This window comes from Cryptomeria japonica, chromosome 5 (assembly GCF_030272615.1).
Source record: "Cryptomeria japonica chromosome 5, Sugi_1.0, whole genome shotgun sequence".
Lineage (NCBI taxonomy): Eukaryota > Viridiplantae > Streptophyta > Pinopsida > Cupressales > Cupressaceae > Cryptomeria > Cryptomeria japonica.
Window position 1 is genome coordinate 72,342,572 of NC_081409.1, and position 20,404 is coordinate 72,362,975.

Consider the following 20,404-nt stretch of genomic DNA (forward strand, 5'->3'; position numbering starts at 1 on the left):
ACTACTTGATTAAGATTCATGATAAAAGGTTTAAAATAAGAAATGAAACTGATACAAATGAGACATAACCTAAACAACTCCAACAGGTGATGTTTGTGCATAAAGCAATGTTGTATCCATCTTGAGGCCCCATAGACCACTTGATCTTGTGAACATTATTAAAAGATTTCATTTCATTTCAATCAAGAGAGACACACCACCATGCACCAAACATAAATAAAATAATCTTAAACTTCTTGTTTTTAGTACTTTAACTTTTGTTACTTGTAATTTAATTCTTCTAATTTAAAAGCTTTATTTTTTATACATTTAAGACTGCATTTAATTTAGAGTTTGAGTTGTGCTTATCTTCACCTATCTTTTATAATATAAAATATTTTAAAAATATTTATAAATAATGTAATGAAAATTTGTTAAATGTTAAAAACAAGCATAAAATTTTAAAATTTAATTAAATTAATCTTCTCCCCACTGCTACAAAATGCATTATGAGTCATCATAACTATAAAATAGAAGACAATTCAACAGAAATAGTCTGAAAGTGTTCTAAATTGAATAAATTTAAAAAAGAGAAAATCAAACCTAGTCTAAAGAGGAAATAATGCTTTGAGAAAATGAAAAGGAAAAGTAACAAAATTACCGCAAATGGTGTTTTCTGACATGTAAAAGGAAGAGCAAAAGTTAACCTCTTCTTTTTTAATTATTAGCGTGACATGGTTTATCCTGCTCTTTGTCTGCAATCAAAAAGTAAACAAAAAATTTATTAAAGAAATCAAATATTTTCAAAAAGTAAATAAAAAATTTATTAAAGAAATCAAATATTTCTTCTTTTTCTAAGCAAATGCTATGTTCTGACGGGTAGCAGTAAGAGTAAAAGTTTAATGTTACTTTTTATTATGAGCGTGACACAAAATGCTTTGTATTGTTTGTTTTATACTGTTGTTTCCCTGCATTTTTGCAGGGATGAGGTATTTTCTGCAGCATACATATAATATAAGAGGAGTCATCATCACCATCAAATAAGAAGCATCCCCCAAGTCCTAATCGTGGGTACTGTGTATTTATTTTCCTCCTCTTCTTCTTCCCTTTCTTCTCTGGCCCATCTGATAGCGTTGTGATTCCTGGTACAGGAATGAATTAGGACTTGCAGCTGATTTCTGGCCATTGAAACAGCTTGAGTTCTGTGAGATTTTGCAGGGGGGGAAGAAAAAAAAGAATTTGGGTATCATTAGGATGGTGTAACATAGTACCTGATTAGATTTTTTGCAGAGAAAAATATAAATTAGAGCAAGAAAAGGTATCAAAGAGAGGCTGCATAGATTTGACAATAAGTCATGAATGAAGGAAGCAGCCTCAAGGTGGGATCTACTGCAACATGGTTGAACACTTTGAGTCAACACCCAAATTCACACGTGGAAGGTGGTGATGGTGGGCAGTCTATGATGGGGGGATTTTCTACACAGCATTCACATGGATCCACCATTATTGATCACTCCTCAGCAGGTCAAGGGAGGGGTTTGTTAGATCTGCACTCTGATACAGCTAATAGCAGTGACCTTTTAGGCAGCAATAGATCTGATGGAGAGCATCAACAGGATCATAACAGTGAGATGGTTTGGCAGAACTCAAGGCTCAAGGCTGATATTCTTCAGCATCCTCTCTATGACCAGTTGTTGGATGCCCATGTTGCCTGCCTTAGGATTGCAACTCCTGTGGATCAGCTCCCCAAAATTGATGCACAGTTGGCTCAGTCAAGGCATGTTGTGGCCAAGTATTCTATCCTAGGAAGAAACCAGCTCTTGTCTGGAGAGGAGAAAGAGGAGCTGGACAGGTTTCTGGTCAGTTCATCTTCCTATCCCCTCAAATTCCATATTATGAGATATACTTGTTTAGAGGATTGTGGATGTGATTGGCCAAATTTCAGTTTTTTGGGTTTAGCTTAGAATATCAATCTTTTTATGATGCCTGGTAACCTAGTAGATGACACCCTTTTCCATTAGCTCATGATTTTGCTTTCCATCTCTAGCAACTACAAGACATGGTTGAGTTCTGAAATAGATAGTGCTCATTTGGTTTCCATGTCTAATGACTGCAAATTTTATGTTATGGCTTGGCACTAGAATTTTTTCTCCTTCTTTCCAAGTTGAAATTCTATATGCTTTCTTCATTGTTATGAATTAAATGTACTAACATGAATTTGGGTTGGCCCTAGAAGTATAATCTCTTCTCTAATTGAAATTCTGTCCACTGCCTTCATACTTCTGATTTATGAAATGCACTAACTGTGATTTGGGTTGGTCCAAGAACTTGTATTTCTGCTTTCATGGTTCAAATTCTATGCACCGTCTTCATGCTTATAAAATGCAATCAATGAACATTAGTTTGTGCTAAGCCTTACAGCTTGCTTCCCTTATTTTCCCAATTGAAAATTTGCCATGTATATGGTTGCCATGGAAATGAACCTATACTTGAATTTGTGCTGGCCTTTAAGACTTTGCTCTCCTGGTTTTCTAATTGAAATCATGAAGAAATGAAACAAGAAATAATTTGGGTTGATCTTAGACCTTGTTCTTCTGGTCTGCTTATTGAAGTTCCATGGGGTTTTCTTATTGAAGTTCTAAGGGTTGTTTTCATCATTGTGGATGAAATACAGAAACACTAATCTGGGTTTCCCTTTGACTTTGTTGCCATTCTATCTGAATTGAAATTCTAATCGCAGATCATGGCGGTGATTAGAATCCATAAACACTAAGTTTTGTTTGGCTTTCGATCTTCATTCACCTCCTGCTACATCCCAATAAATCTCTACCAACTGTCTCCATTCCTTCCATGGTAATGGGTGGATACGGTATAGGTCTAGATTTGAGCTTTGCCCATAGAATTCTTAGAATGGAATATAACAGTTAAAGTGAAGCAGTTAAAAACAGCTTTTCGGATGATTCATCGGGCATTTGCCCAGGTACCAACAACCATGTTTTGGATCTTCGTGATATATCCCCTCAGAGTAATTTTTGCATTAGTTATCCACAGTTGTTGTGCCACATCCTCAAGGCATATTTCGGGAACAATGCAAGATGGTTACGAGGACAGGCCTCGACTCTGATTGGGTAGATACCAAGGATACTTACATCATACTTGCATATTAAGTTAGGGCTTTTCTGAGATATGGAAGCTTCACAAAACATCTATTCTTTGCTTCAAAATATGGGATTTCCCTTCGCAAACTGATGGTGTAAACAATGTAAGCAATAACCAACTTGAGGAAGCTCCAAGTAATCCTCTTAAACTCAGTAAAACTGACAGATATATTCAAATTTGAGATCACTCAATAAGTGTTTTGTGTGGTATGAACTGCTTGGCAGCGGCCATTTTATCAATGATATTGTCAAAGCTTGGTAGCCATGTTAACTGATGTTTACTGTAACGCCCATAAACAAGAAACATGTATAGACCTTATCTAATGGCCACATGTAGAGACCTTATCTAAAGTCCACAGGAAACCAATCATGGTGTCCAAAAACTTTGAACCATATTTAACTGAAACTATGCAGTTATACTGTCAAAAGCTATTCACAAAATCTTCTAGGCACATCTATGGAAAGTTCTAGCATTGGTGTCTGGACATTTTCAGAGCAAAAAAAAGGGTTTGTTTTTGACAGTATTGACAGATTCTGACACTAGGCCAGAATGTCAAGCTGACAAACAGAAACATTCACCTATACGTTTTTATTTGGATTATTCACCTAAAGTCTATGCTAAGACTGCCAGAGATACATTGTTCATAAAGTTTCTGGATGTTTTATTTTTCTTTTTCCATTCTTTCCCAAAATGTTCTACTGAATGTTCGACTCTCTGAATGTATTCGACATGAATTTCTATCATGGACTTCGTCAAAGGATGATGCCAAGAAAGGACACTCTCGGACATTTACGTTGTGTGTGTCCTCCTTTCAAAAACATTTGACAAACAAATTAGAAATTTCCTTGTAAATTTAACCATAAACCTTCACAAGGTTTCTAGTCAATTCATATGGTGAGAAATTGAAGAGAAAGAATAACCTCTAGTCAATTCATATGGTGAGGAATTGAAGAGACAGCACAACTTCAAGCATGTCATTCTCCTTCTGATGATGAAACATGGAATGCTATATAAAATAGTGATGTAAATTTTTTTGTATTCTGATGATAGATTGTGAACTGTCATCCAAAATGTTGATGTAAAAGCATAACCTCAAGTATGTCATTCTCCTTCATTTCTCTTGTATTCTGATGATGAAATATGGAATGTCATCTAAAATATTGATGTAAAAAATTCTTGTATTCTGATGATAGATTGAAAACTGTCCTCCAAAATGAAGATGTAAAAACTCTTGACACAATCTAATCTAGAAACAACAGTGATCAAACAAAATTTAAGTTCTAATAATGAAATCTAAGCTTCTTTAAATGTGAATCCAATTAACAAAATTATATTGAAGTAAAATTTACTTACATATAAGATATACGACTGTTAAACTCTTAAACCAGATTTAAACCTATGACTGCCACCTCTAAATATGAAGTTTAGGTGTTCAAGCTAACTCACCATCTTGTAGATTATAATGAATAATATTGTAATACTTACTCATCCAAACTTCTAAAGAATGCTAAGCAATGCTGTAAAATATACTGATTCAGTCATGTAACTGATGTGAACCATGTTTTTGATACCGATTTAGTCATGTAACTGATGTGAACCATGTTTTTGATTTTAGTTTGAAGTGTTTTTGGATTTGATTGATCAATTCTAAATACATTTCAAACTAATAGTGTAAATTGCTAAAATTATGTCTCTAACACCTATCCATCCCAATTAATTAAATTTTCTTCCACAATTTATCAAAATTGGAGCATACGGTTGTGACTGTTACAAGCTAGGGTTGCCGTTGTACCAAAAGATCGACCTGTCAATGCTCGATACAACCACTAGACTTATAGAATCCACAGGAGGCTGTTGCCAACAATCCCCCTCCCAACATCACTCCTCGTGGCTTGCATGATTCAAACTTGTGACCAAGCTCTGATACCACTTGTTACAAGCTAGGGTTGCCGATGCACTAAAAGATCAAACCAATTGTTTGTTATAAATGAGCAAAGAAAGATTAATACAAAACAATAGAAAGCTAATAACATAAACGCAAAACACAAGTTTAACGTGGCTCACCACTAAGTGGCTACGTCCACCAGAAACGCAGGGAGTTCTTCTATTAATCAATAATGCAAATACAACTCTCTACAATACATGACCGTACACGTCTATATATACATTCACATTCAGGTTTGAAATGAAGAGTCTAGAGAAGACAAAAGATCGTGACCATTAGGCTTCACATCCCAACAGTGACAAATAATGATGGACTTCACTGACTACCAACCAAATGTTAAAAAAAATACTCGTCTGTCCTATTCTGAGAAAAATCACAAGCAACATTTAATAGTGCCGACAGTGCAATTAAGTATGACCTAGAACACAAAAACATAGCAAAATGTACACTTAATTCATTCACATAAATGTGCTTGGCTTATTTGAAATAAATGTCCTTGTCTGACTGATTTTGCACAGGTCGTGTTTTTCTGATACTGTAAATGTAGATTTCGCCACACTAAAGCTCGTGCATCTACTAATGCCATGGAGAGCCTGTGATGAATGCTTAAAGAATAAGCAATATTTGAGTAGCAAAGAAACTTGTTACATTTTTCAGAACACATAATTAGTGCTGATACTCCCGCCTCCCCCACAACCCAGTAATCACTATCTCATCAATTTCCACCTCGGGTTGCGTGTAAAAACAGGCACGCCTTAGTGGACATGTCACCATCACAAATATATACACATAGTACGTATTAGCAACAGAAATCCCCAAACAGGCCCAAACAACTTCTGTACGGGACGGCGTACACGCACTCCAAACTCTCTGGAACCTCACCGATTGAATCCACACCATCCATTGTCCGTCCCACGTAGCCCAAAACCCTAACCAAGATTTCCTATTTTATTTTTGCCTAAAACTGATAATAACGGGAAAAGCGTTTCACTGTTACTGCTAGTTGCCAGCAGTAGTATTAGTAAGATAGTACCGCAGAAGGGCCCCCATAACTTATTAATGTGGTCCTCCACTCCCATCTGTATCTCTCATTGTACTGCTCTTCCTCAGTTAATAATAGGTACATCCTCCAAATAGTAATATTTCTTACGATTGTGAGAAAGAATCTTTTTTCTTCCTCTTTGTTTTTTTTCCCCTCTGTTTTGTTTGAGTTGTACTGAAATGCATTATTGTTTTGTGTAAGGCGCAATACGTGGTATTATTATCGTCTTTCAAAGAACAACTTCAGCAGCATGTACGGGTTCATGCAATGGAAGCTGTCATGGCCTGCTGGGAGCTTGAACAGTCTCTGCTGAGCCTTACAGGTTTTTTTTTTAATTTTATCTATTGTTTAAGTGTTTCTAAATTTCTATATTATGATACTGTAATTAATATTTCTTATAGGAAAATCATACATTTGCTTGTCTATGGTATGAGACAAAGACAATACAGCATATCTGTTGAGACATTAAAAGATGCTCTCGGTGGGTATAAATAATTTGATTTTTCAATTGCATATTGCAATAAAGCATTCATATAAAATTTGAGCCAGCGAGGAGTATGGTGTATAAAAATAAGCAATCTTGGCCAGGCTTACTTTGATAGATACGCTGTGATTTTTCGGTACAACTGCCATTGAATTTTATAAGGTAGTTGGTCATAGAAGAAGCAATAATTATGAGCGTTTAGAATATTCGAGTTTCGACGAAGTCGCAGTTTTCTAAGAGTCAAGAGAATTTTTATTAAAAATTGTATGTGGATTAGGTGAAATTTGGAATTTTTATTAGTGTTCAGCGAAAACCGGAGAGAAATGCGTAGAGAAGATTTGAAAATAAGAAGGGTAGATAAAAATAATAATAATAACATTCTTGTGTAGACTTTTCAGTTCGAGAAGTAATGCGTTAATTTATGACGTTGAAAGAGAATAAAAACTGAGAAAATGTACATAAAAGTAATACAAATCAAAATACTACGTTGTTAAAAGATTTCTTCGGTAGTAACCCGGAATAATTAAGACACGTAATGAATAATAATTTAAAAAATTAGCATTACACCATATTTTCTTGCGTGTATAGATTTAGCAGTGCTATCCAACAGTTTCTTTAGTTAATAGAAGTTCACTCAATGTTGTTGTTGGTTTTTTTTTTTTAAATTTTAAGTCACAACTAACATTCAACCATCAAATTTTAAAAAAATCTCCAGTTAATATTATAGGAGTTAAGATATACCGTGCACAATATATTTCTAATATAATGGAAAGCCCAATAAAATAATAAACAATATTTCAAGTGAAAATTCAAAATCGATTATTTTTAAGTATAGTAATTTAATAAATTATATAATAAAGATCAATTTATTATAGTTATAAATGTACAAAATTTAAAATTAGGTTTAAATAAAGAATAACTTATAATATTTTCAAATTATAATAGAGAATATTATCAAATAATTTATCATCAACAAAACATCAATTTATCTATATTAAATAAAAGAATTGAAATTTAATATTATTTATGTCAACGCATATTACCAATCCATATTTAAAGATATTAACATAAATCAACTAATTCCATATACCATTTCACTTCATCTTCAACAATAATTAATTTTATAATTAAATTTTTTTTTTTTAATAATATAGTACGTATTCAAATAATAAACTGAAGGAAACCAAAATAATAATAATCTATATTCGCAACACTCACACATAACACATAACACATACACATACACATACACATACACATACACATAATGGTCAATTATGGTATGTATGTATTGAAATCAAAATTTTCATGCACATTAAAAATATTTTTTATAGTCCCTTTCACTTTAAAATCCATGTTTATAAACATTAAAAAAACATACTTCCTTGGGTTTGAGTCTTAGTAATAGAATATGAATGGGTTATACAAATATTGTATGATTTGATAGCATATATAGAAGATATATAATTTAGAGATCTATCTTTTTCTATATAATTTATTTTAAAAATTGAATTCATACTAGGAAATTCTTAACCAAATCCATGTATCTAACATATCCTATTTCTATAAAAACATTGATAAATATAGATTATATGAGTAAATATTTAACTAGAGTAAAATAAAAATATTGATATATTAATATTTTATTTTTGTTATCTAGTCCTCATTATTATAAATAAAAACTTTTGATATAGTAGTTTAGAATACATATAAAGTATATATTTATATGATTTAACACATTACAAATATGTATTAAATGATAGATAGTAATATTATAAATGTGTCCAACCTTTCAATTGCTTCTTAACAAATTGTCTGATTAGAAGAAAAATATTACTCTATAAAAGGACCATAAGATTAGTATCTAAATTTTAGATATACTATTTTATGATCAAATCACATTTCTTTTATTAATATAAGTTTAAACAATTTGAATTAAATCTTGTGTAAATTCTAAATTTATATGAAGAGATTAAACAAGAACAACACAAAACATGTATTACCTTAGACTTATTATTTTTAATAAAGAGAACTATCATTCCACCAATCACTTCATTCAAGTAAAAAAGTGATAACAATTAGAAATATGAGGAACCTCATAACTTGATGTGAGTTCTCAATGTGGAGACTAATGTTCAACTCCCATGAGGGACACCTTTCTATAGAATTCTAAGTTGTGACTCTTGGTCTTCCTAGTTTGGTGCTCGAAAGGAGCTAGTGAGCTCTGTGATTCTATGATACTTAATACAAAAAAAATATTAATTAATACATCAGAATATAATTATCTTCTCTATTAGTCCATTTCATCTAGAAAGTCAAAGAAAGAACATTATATATGCATATTTTAGAAGAAAAATTTACAAGGAACAAAACATATACCATTTTGTTAATACAAAAGGATGAAAAGTGAAATCTCAGGATAGGAAAATCACCCCATAAATTTATTTGGTTAAGGGGAATAATGAAAATAATATCCTTCATAATAATCTATAACATTTTAAATCATTATAAAAATTAAACAATCTATCACATTTTGAGTCCTTGTCAAAATTAAATAGTCCATGTTATAAAAGTGTTTGTTATATATTTACCATATTTTTTTAATATTAAAATTTAATGCAATAATATTTTAAGAGAGGGCTCAATGATATACAAGCTGTGACATTAATAACCACCATTATCTTCATTCTTATATAAAGAGAACCATCACTATCTTCATTATAATTTTAAATGTTGGTTAATTATCATTTTGTATGCATGTAGTAATAGTAAAAAAAATAAATCTTTTGTTGTAAGATTATTAAATTATCTAATGTGGATACATTGTATATTATCTTCATAGTTATTTGAAAATAATTTTAAATCTTTTTAAAAATTGATTTTTGTATTTTCCATCTCATTTCAAAATGTTAAGATGTATATTTTAATTTATTAAAATATAAAGAGAAAAAGAAAAGTTGAAGATTAATGAATTTGAGTGAAGTAAACATGAATAGTCATGAAAGTGAAGGAAAACAATATGATAATGTAGTTGTTTAACAATCTAGTTTTTTAACAATTTAAAATAATAAATTTAAATAGTTTTCTTTATAAAATGAAAGCTAAAAATTATAATTGAAGTAATACAAATTGAAAAAAAACTCCGCATTAAACTTATGCACATTAGCATGATGTGACTTATTTATTTAATTTTTATATATAAATTCATTATAATTAAAATAATTTCTAAAATAATGAAATATATATGAGAAGAAAATATCTTATTATTTAATTGTATGAAAATGTTATAATAACTCTTTAATTTGTTTTAAAAAAAAGGTGAAAAGGAATTTATTTTGTTTTAAAAAAAGGGTGAAAAGGAATTTATTAAAATAATGATATACAAATTATGAAATCTAACTCAAAACATGTCAAAAATGTATTAATAATGATATATTGATATTATATATTTTAAATAGAATCTAACACAAATTTAATAATATAATATACTTCTTAACAAATATTAATAATTAATAATGACATAAAATTATGTCACACTTTAAATTAGCTCTCAAATACATATACACATAATTTTTATTATGGCTTTTCATTGATCTTTATGAATATCACGATTGGTGATTCTTAGAGTAATTTTATACGTTTTACTTCAGGGTTATTAGCTGAATTTGATGGAGTTGAACATAGTTAAATATTACTATTTTGTTGCAGGAGTATCACCTGGGGAAGGAACAGGAGCAACCATGTCTGATGATGAAGATGACCAGGCAGACAGTGAGGCTAATCTATTTGATTTAGCTTTAGATGGACAAGATGGAATAGGACCCTTTGGGCCGTTGATTCCCACAGAAAACGAGCGTTCTTTAATGGAGAGAGTGAGGTTGGAGCTCAAGCATGAATTGAAGCAGGTCAGTTCTTATCACCTTTACTGCTTGGCTATTTGCTATGAATGTACATGTTGATAAAACTAAAGTTAGCTCCCTTAAATATAATTTATTTTTAATTGTAAAATCAACATTAGAGATAGAGATAAAATTATAGGTAGAAGATAAATAAATATGTAATTGTACAATTTTTTTATATTTGATATATTGTATAAATATTAAATGAATAAAGTAAATTTTGTTGATCTTTGAGAATGTATTTTAGAAGCTTACTACATGAGAAGGGCGATTCATTCAAACATCAAAGGATTCAACATCAAACAAATAATGATATAACTCAAGCCTCTAGAATACATAACTAATTATTGAAGTGAACCAATAAACACTTAAGTGTCTAGGATACATGACTAAGACTTAAATTTTAGTGTTCACTTCTCCACGTGTGATTGTAATGGTCCTACCAATCCCACTAGACCATAGCTTGGAATAAGCAATATTAATAATCTATCTTATATTTTATGTTTAATAATGGTTTCCCCTTATGAATCAAATGATTTACAATATCTCCCATTCTTGTAAGAAAATATTGAATAAATTGAAATTCTTAAATTTTCAAAGATCCTTCTATGGATTTAAAGACAAAAAAATGTCACTTTATTAGATCCTTAATAAGAAATTTTCAAGCTATACTAGATATTCTTTGATTTTTTCATGTTGGAGAGTTAGTGAAAGATTGCAACTTTACTCTAGATTATATTGCAAATAAGACCTTGTTGTCCTTTCTCTTCTTTTCTTTACATTATTTTCAATCAACTAACATAAAATAATATTTATTGATTTATTCGCTCAACATATCCTATTCTACTAATTCTTAGATATTCTAAGATGATAACAAGGTTTTCATTTTAATGCTATTGTATTTAGAGTTTTCCCAATTGAATTAAAGAATCTATAAAGGTGTTGTTTTTCATCATTCTTTAAAAATATTGTAGAATAACATATTTTTTACATTTATATACTCAAAGTTCTTTGTAATATGATTAATAATTTTTGAAAAAATCACAAAAAATTCTAGACATTTATGCTAAAAAATATGAAGATAATGATAATAAATATGTACTGATTTAAATTTTAAAAATATAAATTAAATAACCTCTACAATATATATAAGACATCTTGAGTTTCTTCTCCATGTATAGATTAGGAAAATTTATGTAGAATTCTATTTTTTATAACAAAGACTTGTCCTTTTTTAAATATTAATTTTCAAGCTATTGATTCAATATTTATTTTCATTTTAAAAATATAGAAGTCAAAGTAGAACATACAACATGTTCAATCAAAGAGTAAATGACAAGAAATTAAGAAGAAAGAAATGGCATGTACAATATCTAGTTGTTTCAATATCAAGTTTTGTCGTTTCATAATTGAATTGTCTCTTTTATGATATTTGTAAAAATTAAGATAACTTTTGGTATTGTAAAAGTGAAGTATTAATATTAAATCTATAGATATTTTCTATAGATTACAATTAGAATATTCATTTATTTGTATCTTTTAAACAATCTTAATTGACCAAAATTCTCTCATAAAAACATAATTTATTACCAGACTAAAATTTATACAAGAATATAAATACTAATATTTATTTTTAATTGATCAAATATTTATAATTGATTTTCACTAGACTAATAATCACATACCATCATCACTATTTTCAATATTCAACTAAATAATTAATGAAGATTAAAATAAGTCAAAAATTCAATATAGTTTATAAGAGTCTAAAATTTAAAGAAAATAAAAAATCCAATTTAATAGTCTACACAATAAATTCTTATAAAATTCAATTAAAAATAAAAACCAAAAATTAAATTAAAAAAATTATTCTTAAAATATAATATTTATATTTTGTAAACTCAATGTTAATTTTTAAAAAAATATCTTTATAATCCCACACATTTTTCTCCTTTTACTTTAAAACTAAATTAACCCCTTTATAAGTATTTTTAAAAAACACATAAAAGAATGTCTAACATAATAGTGTATTCTCTAATGTTTAAAGATGTAAGGTCCTCATCATTCTCAATAAAGCAATTGAAATACAATTTTCTATCATTTTTATTTGATTGGAATTGAATGTTTAAAGATGTAAGGTCCTCATCATTCTCAATAAAGGAATTGAAATACAGTCCTCATCATTGTGTAGACTATTAAATTGGTTTTTTTATTTTCTTTAAATTTTAGACTATTAATTTGTTAGTTGATTTTATTTCAGTCATTGATTGAATATGTTTCTTTTTTATTTAGGTTTAAATATTCAAATAAGGTGAATAGAAATGGTAAATTAGACCTCTTTCTCTATTTTCTTAAACTAATATTAGTTCAAGCAAGGTTCTAAAGTTTTATCAAACCATTAAACCAACCAATTTGATTTGAATTCAGTTTTTCACTTCTTCCTCTACACTCCTCTGTAAACTACCACACTTTACTTCAATGTTTCCTTGGTTTATTTTTGGTTACTCATGTTGTGTCTTCTCTACTAATTGTATCCTCTATTTCTAATTTTCTATCTATTTCAAATTACTACTTCCCATGTAATGCTATTCCTCCCTCTTATCTTCCCCAATTGTGCATCTCTTCTCTTAAATTTACCACTTGAATTTTTAATAGTTAGATCTTTTCAATTTATCATAACTCCCTTCATTTTGCTACGCCCAAGAGGGGTGAAATACAAAAATATATTTTATCATATATCATGAAATTTACGTTACAAAAAAATGTTTACATCTTTATTTTATAGGTAGAAGAACAATTTAACTACTATAACTACCTACACTAAAAAATGTATTACAAATATTTTAACCAAAAATATTTACATGTTAACATCCCCCCTTAATTTGAAAGGGTTAACATGAAATGAAGTAGCATTTCAAACTTCTCAATCTTCTCTTTGCCAAGCATTTTGATGAGACTAATTTTTGGCTGATTTCAAGACTCTTTAGAAAGCTTATTACTTTGATAGGTCTCAAAATTTGTTTGAATTGACTTTATTACCTTGACAAGGTTCAAGCTTTGATAACTAAGCCTACTGCTTTGATAGGTTCCAAATTTAATGATGAGAATGCTATTTTGATGGGTATCAAATTTTGATGACGATATTGTTACATTGATAAATCTCAACTTTTAATAATGACCCTATTGATTTGATAAGTCTCAAATTTCAACAATGAGCCTATTTCTTTGACAAGTTTCAAATTTGGACTAATATTGTACATGATGCAATTTTAAAAAATGACCAAAATTTAGTGGCCAATATGGGTAGTTACCATCATTCTAAATAAACTCTTCAATATATTTTGATATATAAATGACATACATTGGGTGCAACCATTTGAAAAATACTACCAAAAAAAATAGATTAGGTGCAATAAATACATTAATATGTAGGCAGCTCCATATCAACACACAGTAATATGGAGCTTGAAGATATTAGCAATAATATGATTCAAAAGAATATTGAGCTCATGCAAGCTCTTAGTTTTTTTCTAGCTTTTGTCTTTCTTGTTTCTTTTTGTTAGGTGTTATGGAGTGTATCCCCTGTTTCTGTGGTCGTTTGGCAGTTGGTTAGACTTTGGTTTGCTACTAGTTATTTTTTTGTTGGACTTGGGTTTCAGGTCCCTATAAAACCCGTTTATCTTAATAAAAAACACACAGTGTCAATAAGCTATGAAATCATAACTTGAATATAACATATACACAAAATGCCCCCCTTTAATAGATGCGGGAAAAATGTCAATGAAATGATCTCCTTGATAGAGTTATTGAATAAGTGTAATACACTAGTAAGGACCAACATAATCATAACCATCATAAACAACATCTCCAATATTAGCAAAATCATTCTTCGTGGGAAGAAAATTTTCTTTTTCAATCTTCTCAAGAACTGGTGGCTTGTAAAATATATCAAGTGACATCTCAAAATATCAACATTAATTATAGTAAATGTAGGCTCAATAAGACCAACATCATCATTAGAATAATTCCAAGGAATAACATCATTGCCATTATTAGTAGGAACATTTTCGCCATCAATAATATATTAAATTTTTTTTCTTTTCTTTTTGGTAACAAATCAACCTTGGATCTCCACCTTGAATGATTTATCCAACCAGTATTTATATGCCTCATATACTTTGAAGGTGGATCTAGTAGGTAGTAATGTTTGGTAGAATGAATAAGTGAATCATATGATGTACAAGGGTACAGATTAAAGAAACTATTGGAAAGATGAACTTGGCATTCACAATGGGAACAAATTTGGACTTTAGTGGACTTAGTACATATTGCTTTTGGTTGTTTAGATCTTTTAATTTCACAATAATCTTTAACAAATGTATACTCAATATCAAATTTATTTATATGTTACCCTGATACAAATTTATGGGTTCGGAATATTTTGGGACATAAGAGCCAACAAAATGTTTGTAACCAAGATCACATTTTCCTCTATTTGTTTTTTGAGATTCCCAAACTATCACAATTGTAATAAGAAGGATTTATTATCTTTTTTATTGCCCCATAAAAAGTTGTGAATCCATCACTATGTCAATTATTTTGTTGGTTGAACTTATTGCCATGGTCTTACAAAGCATTCATCTTTCTCTTTGTCCACATTAGCCTAAAATGTATGTAGGAATGTACAAAGTTTTTATTTATTTATTTATGTCTAAAATCAGATTGGTTTGTTTTAAGAAGATAATTCTAAGAGATGGTTCTTAGAGTGAATAAGAGCCAAATCGAGTCTTCAACAAACTCATAATATCATTCCAAAAGATTCCAAAGGGGAAAGAACTCTTTGGTAAGTGTATATCAGTTGTTATATGGCTTCTATTTTTGGTGGACATGATACAAGATTTCACACCTCTTGTACTGTAAATATTTGTGGAATGGTATGTTGTTTAATTGATTGCAAGGTTAATTAGACTTTTAAGGTAGGGTTTAAGTGTTTGACAAATTATTTATTTTCCTACCTACAATCATGTTTTAAGTATATAGTAATGACCAATTGTCTCTACACATTCATATAAGCATAATAGGTGAGGTAGAATTAATATTTGAATTTCAAGGATAATATAACCCTTTATTTATGAAATTTGGTAATCAATATATATTATTGAGAAAATAAATTAATAGGTTACAAGATCAGTTAAGAAGCACACAAAAGAAAGATATTAAGCATGATGCATTTTGTTCAAGCATTCCAACAAACCAATAATGTAAAACCATAATATCCATGAAGAAATTTATTGAGGTGCATAGGAAAAATGTTGTGTCTAAATATAAACCCAAAATTTAATCAACCAAATTCACTAAATTAGAAACTCTCAATCTCTTTTTCTAGCCTTTGTTCTCTTTCAACTTTCACACACAATAAACTTTACATAAGATAAATGATGAGAAGATGAATTGTTACATCTAGATTGATTTTTTCATCTCTAGGCTCTGATACCACTATTATGCCCAAAAGAGATAGAAAGAAAAAATATATTTTATTTAATATGATAAAAGTCAAATACATCGACAAATTCCTTCAAACATTTATCATGTTTCTATTTGCAATTCCTGTTGAGTCATGACATGAACAACTGTATTGCCATAGAAAGAACAAGGTTAAACCACAACCAACAAAATAAAACACAAAAGTAAGCACAAAATTGTGAAACATTTTCTTTATTTATTTTCAACAAGTACAAGATTAGATAAAAAACTGCTTCTGGATTAAATTGTGTGCAAGAACTTTGTATGGATTAAATTGTGTGATACAAAAATCTTGCATACAGTTTAATCCAAAAGTAGCTTTTTATCTATTCTATGGATTGTGGAAATCTGTTATCATTAAGTACAAGATTACATGTGAAGTAGAATGCTCTTGCATCAAACACCCATGTTTTTTCTCATTACAACTTGGGTATTGTAGGATAGGTTGAGTTGGACACTGGAGTATTGAATTGGTTCATTTTTTTTTTACTACAAGGATTGACACTAATAATTAGACGGAGGCTTGGGCTCTCCTTGTGATTCTTGAGAAAACTTGTGTGTTGTTCTGGAAGAATATAATTAATGAGATGGATCCTATGAATTTTGTCTTACTTTTGAACAATGGAAGTTCTCAAAAATCTTTTTTAAAGTTAACTTCTTAAGTTGACTAAATTCTTCTTCGTAAAATTTTGAGTCTATATCTTATTAATATCCTTAGAGAATGGAATATTGTTGTGGACTGTTTGGCTGAATGAACTTTTGTTGTTGATTGCACTTAAAAGGTTACAAATTGGGCATCTTTGTCCTTTGTTTGATTTTTGCAGTTTCTTCAGCTTCTTCATAATGATTTGGTTTGTTTTGTCTAGTTTGTATTTTTTAAATATATCTTATCTAATTGTTTTCATGATTTATTTTAATTAATTAAGACTGTTGCTTAATGCCTAATTTCTGGATTCTATTGTGTAAGATGTAGAATCCAAAAACTAAGTAGTCATATTAATAAACGGTAGAAACCTAATCTCTTTTAAAACTGTTGCTATTTAAAAATCTTTATATAATTTTTTTATGATTATTTTATTAATATATCTCTAATAATAACAAGAATAGTAATCCAACACCAAGAAATTTAAAGTGTGGTGCTTGAATTATTTTCTCTTTATTAGTAAGTTGTTCGTGGCATGCTGTTCAAAATAACAAAAGTAGTCTGCTCTGCTCTGGTTTTATTATAAAAAGAAGAAGATACTGAGTATATGTTGATTGGTTTTGAAGGGATATAGATCAAGAATTGAAGACATAAGAGAAGAGATTCTTAGAAAGCGTAGAGCAGGCAAATTGCCTGGTGATACAACTACTGTGCTCAAAACATGGTGGCAAGCTCATTCAAAATGGCCTTATCCAACGGTAATAATAAGTAGTCATTTTATTTCTTCTTATCTATACTGCTTAAAGGCTATATAATCTTTGATAGTTAACATATGAATTCTTTAATGTTCAGGAAGATGAGAAGTCAAGGTTGGTACAGGAAACAGGACTTCAGCTTAAGCAAATCAATAACTGGTTCATCAATCAAAGAAAGCGCAATTGGCACAGCAATCCTTCTTCATCTACAGCTACAAACTCCAAGCGCAAGAGGTATATATATGTGCAAGGAAAACTGAATAAATCAAAGATTATGATGATACTGGCTAGTAAAATAACAACTGTAATATATAATCATGGAGTATATTTTTATAGGTAAATTATTACATCATGATTATTAAATTATTTAATATTAAAGAATTATTTCGTAATCATGTTGTTTCTATTAAAAACAGGTAACAAGTTAACAATATATTTATTTAAAAAATAGTTTTCCACAATCCATAACTGTTATTGTAGTTGTTTCTGAATTAGACTGTGTATGTTTTTTGCATCAACATTTCATATCACTCTTTGTGATCCATTATCAGGATGAAATAAAGCTCATGGGGAAGAAATATGCAAAAATGCAGACTTAGACTGGTTAAATAGGCTTGGTCCAAGGAGGGAAATAGTAACACAGAGTGTGATCTGAAACGTTGATGCAAAAACACATACATAGTTTAATCCTGAAATAACTACAATAATTTTTCCCTTTATTGAACCATTTTAAAATGATAAAATAACAATATATCAAGTGATTAAACATGGTGGTGGATGAGTGGAACATTCTGACGAGCCCCCACAATTTGCATTCCAGCTAGTCTTTTGTGTCAGTAGGTGAAACAGACTATATTTTTTATCTCTTTGTTTTGATGTTGTAACTTTGTCTGTGGGACCCTTTTCTCACCTTATCTAATAAAAACCAATTTATCAGCTAATAAGATTTTTTAAGGATTCGCTATGTATATTTTTTGCATGGATATTTAGGATCACACTAGGACAAACTTTTCTCTTTGTCAATGATAGTAGATTTCCACAATCCATGAGGCTGTCTGTTGCTGCTTCTGAATTTGATTGTCTGAGTGTTTTTTGCATCAATGTTTCAGATCACACTTCGTGTCGTCAAGATGATAGTGAGCAGACCCTTTTCTCAACTTATCCAATAAAAAACAATATATCATCTAATGAGATTGTTTATGGATTAACCATGTATAATTTTTACATCGCATTTTAGATTACATTTAGGATGGACTTTCCTCTTTGTCAATGCTAGTGGATTTCCACAATCCATGAGACTATCTATTGCTGCTTCTAGATTTGATTGCGTGAGTGTTTTTTTGCATCAACATTTCGATCACACTTTGTGATCCATCATCATTTTCAATCTCCTTATGGTCACTATCTCTTGATAATGGATCACTGAGTGTGATCCCAAACATTGATGCAATAAAACACTCATAAAATCAAATCCAGAAGCAATTACAAACATTTTCTCTTCATGATAATGAATCACTGAGTGCGATCTATTGATTAAAAGAATGTACAAGACAGATTTAAAAATTATCTTATTATAAAACGTAAAAAATTGATATCCAATATATCAACTCTTTAAACTCTTCCTTATAACTTATTCATTATAACTTAGTCATTGTTATGGGCTGTAATGTTGTTAAAGAACATACAATCATGTTGTACACAAATGTGTAGTAGTTTCTTGTCTATGGATATTGCATAGAGCAAGGTGTAGTTAGTTATATACAAGTCTATAATATATGGGAATTCTTACAGTCAAAAGTACCGTTCAATTCATTTTAAGCAAATTTACAACATTTGAGTAGTTACTACAAGCAAGAAGATTGACTGTATTTTTGTCTCTACAATATGCGTTGCAGGTAATGGGCTTATTGAAGTTTTAACATACGTAGATATTACACATGCTCCTAACAGAAATAGAGGACGAATCTGGTAAAACTGTAATAATGTCATTGTACAAATCCTAGTTCAAGCTTGCCTAAGAAATCTTAGGTTTATACCTCTAAACTTTGCTTAAAAGAGTTTGATCTGTTATGATCAAATCCGCTGTATATGATTAGTTCAGTAGAGAGATCTGATCTTCTGGAATTATGCAAAGGAAAAGCACCTCCCAGAGCATCCAGAGAAAGTTATATCAGAGTAACATCGAGAATAACGTGTATATATATAATACATAATATATGAGATTCATAGCTGAAGCAAAATTTGTTATATGCGTTAATATGGCTTGATTATATTTCATTGCATCTAAGCATTATTTTATTTTATGTTATTATATGCGTCTCAAAGCTTAGAAAATTTATTATTTTTTTTATTAAATTTGCAAAGGACGTTGAATGTACAGACAATTTTATCCTCTGCAATGCCAGCAAGGTTATTGTTTCAGCTGCTTACTACCGGATATATTGATTAGCAAGTGTTTTTTTCAGTTCATATGGATCTCTACTTCTATGGTTGCTTTATTTATAGCAAGTATTTTTGGAGAGAGTGGATGACAAACTTAGGTGCAACACTTAAGATTTGAGTTTTGATTGATTTGGTTTAAATTCACTTTTAACAATTCAAGAAGACTTTGCTGAAAGCATCTGTAAATTATGCTTTTGATCTTTAAAGGTCAAGCTAAATTTCTCCATCTCAAATTGTTTCTTTGTTATATAAGATTTTATTTTCTTTCCTGCTCTTTCTATTAATCAAATATTCTTTCCATTTATACTACTTGACATGTTGTTGATTTATAGGCGCTACATATTCTACTTCTACTATAAAGCCCATAACACTACCCAAGAACTAAGGTGGAAAGCACAACCAATTTTTTTTTGCAATCAATAGTTCCTCTCTAATCACTATCCATGTATCCAACTAAACTAAATATGTAAAATACCATATCTTTTGTGCCACTAACACATCTCTTCTCCTCTTGTAAAATACATACCAAAATA

At 29.8% G+C, this 20,404-nt stretch overlaps 1 protein-coding gene across 1 annotated transcript; it reads left to right on the plus strand.

The window, feature by feature from the left end:
• Nucleotides 1-924: 924 nt before the first annotated feature.
• LOC131032730 (homeobox protein knotted-1-like 3) lies at nt 925-19,676 on the plus strand. The gene is made up of 6 exons (XM_057963769.2): nt 925-1,838; nt 6,327-6,447; nt 10,318-10,514; nt 17,301-17,432; nt 17,527-17,663; nt 19,325-19,676. Exons 1-6 carry the CDS (start codon nt 1,335-1,337, stop codon nt 19,326-19,328), a joined length of 1,095 nt encoding a protein of 364 aa, XP_057819752.1. The 5' UTR covers nt 925-1,334; the 3' UTR covers nt 19,329-19,676.
• The last annotated feature ends 728 nt before the right edge of the window (nt 19,677-20,404 follow it).

Excerpts from the sequence above, each read along its gene's own strand:
- LOC131032730 (XM_057963769.2), top strand. The coding sequence starts at position 1,335 with ATGAATGAAGGAAGCAGCCTCAAGGTGGGATCTACTGCAACATGGTTG. Across the intron at positions 1,839-6,326 it reads AGGAGCTGGACAGGTTTCTG|GCGCAATACGTGGTATTATT; the intron begins GTCAGTTCATCT and ends GTTTTGTGTAAG. Across the intron at positions 10,515-17,300 it reads TCAAGCATGAATTGAAGCAG|GGATATAGATCAAGAATTGA; the intron begins GTCAGTTCTTAT and ends TTGGTTTTGAAG.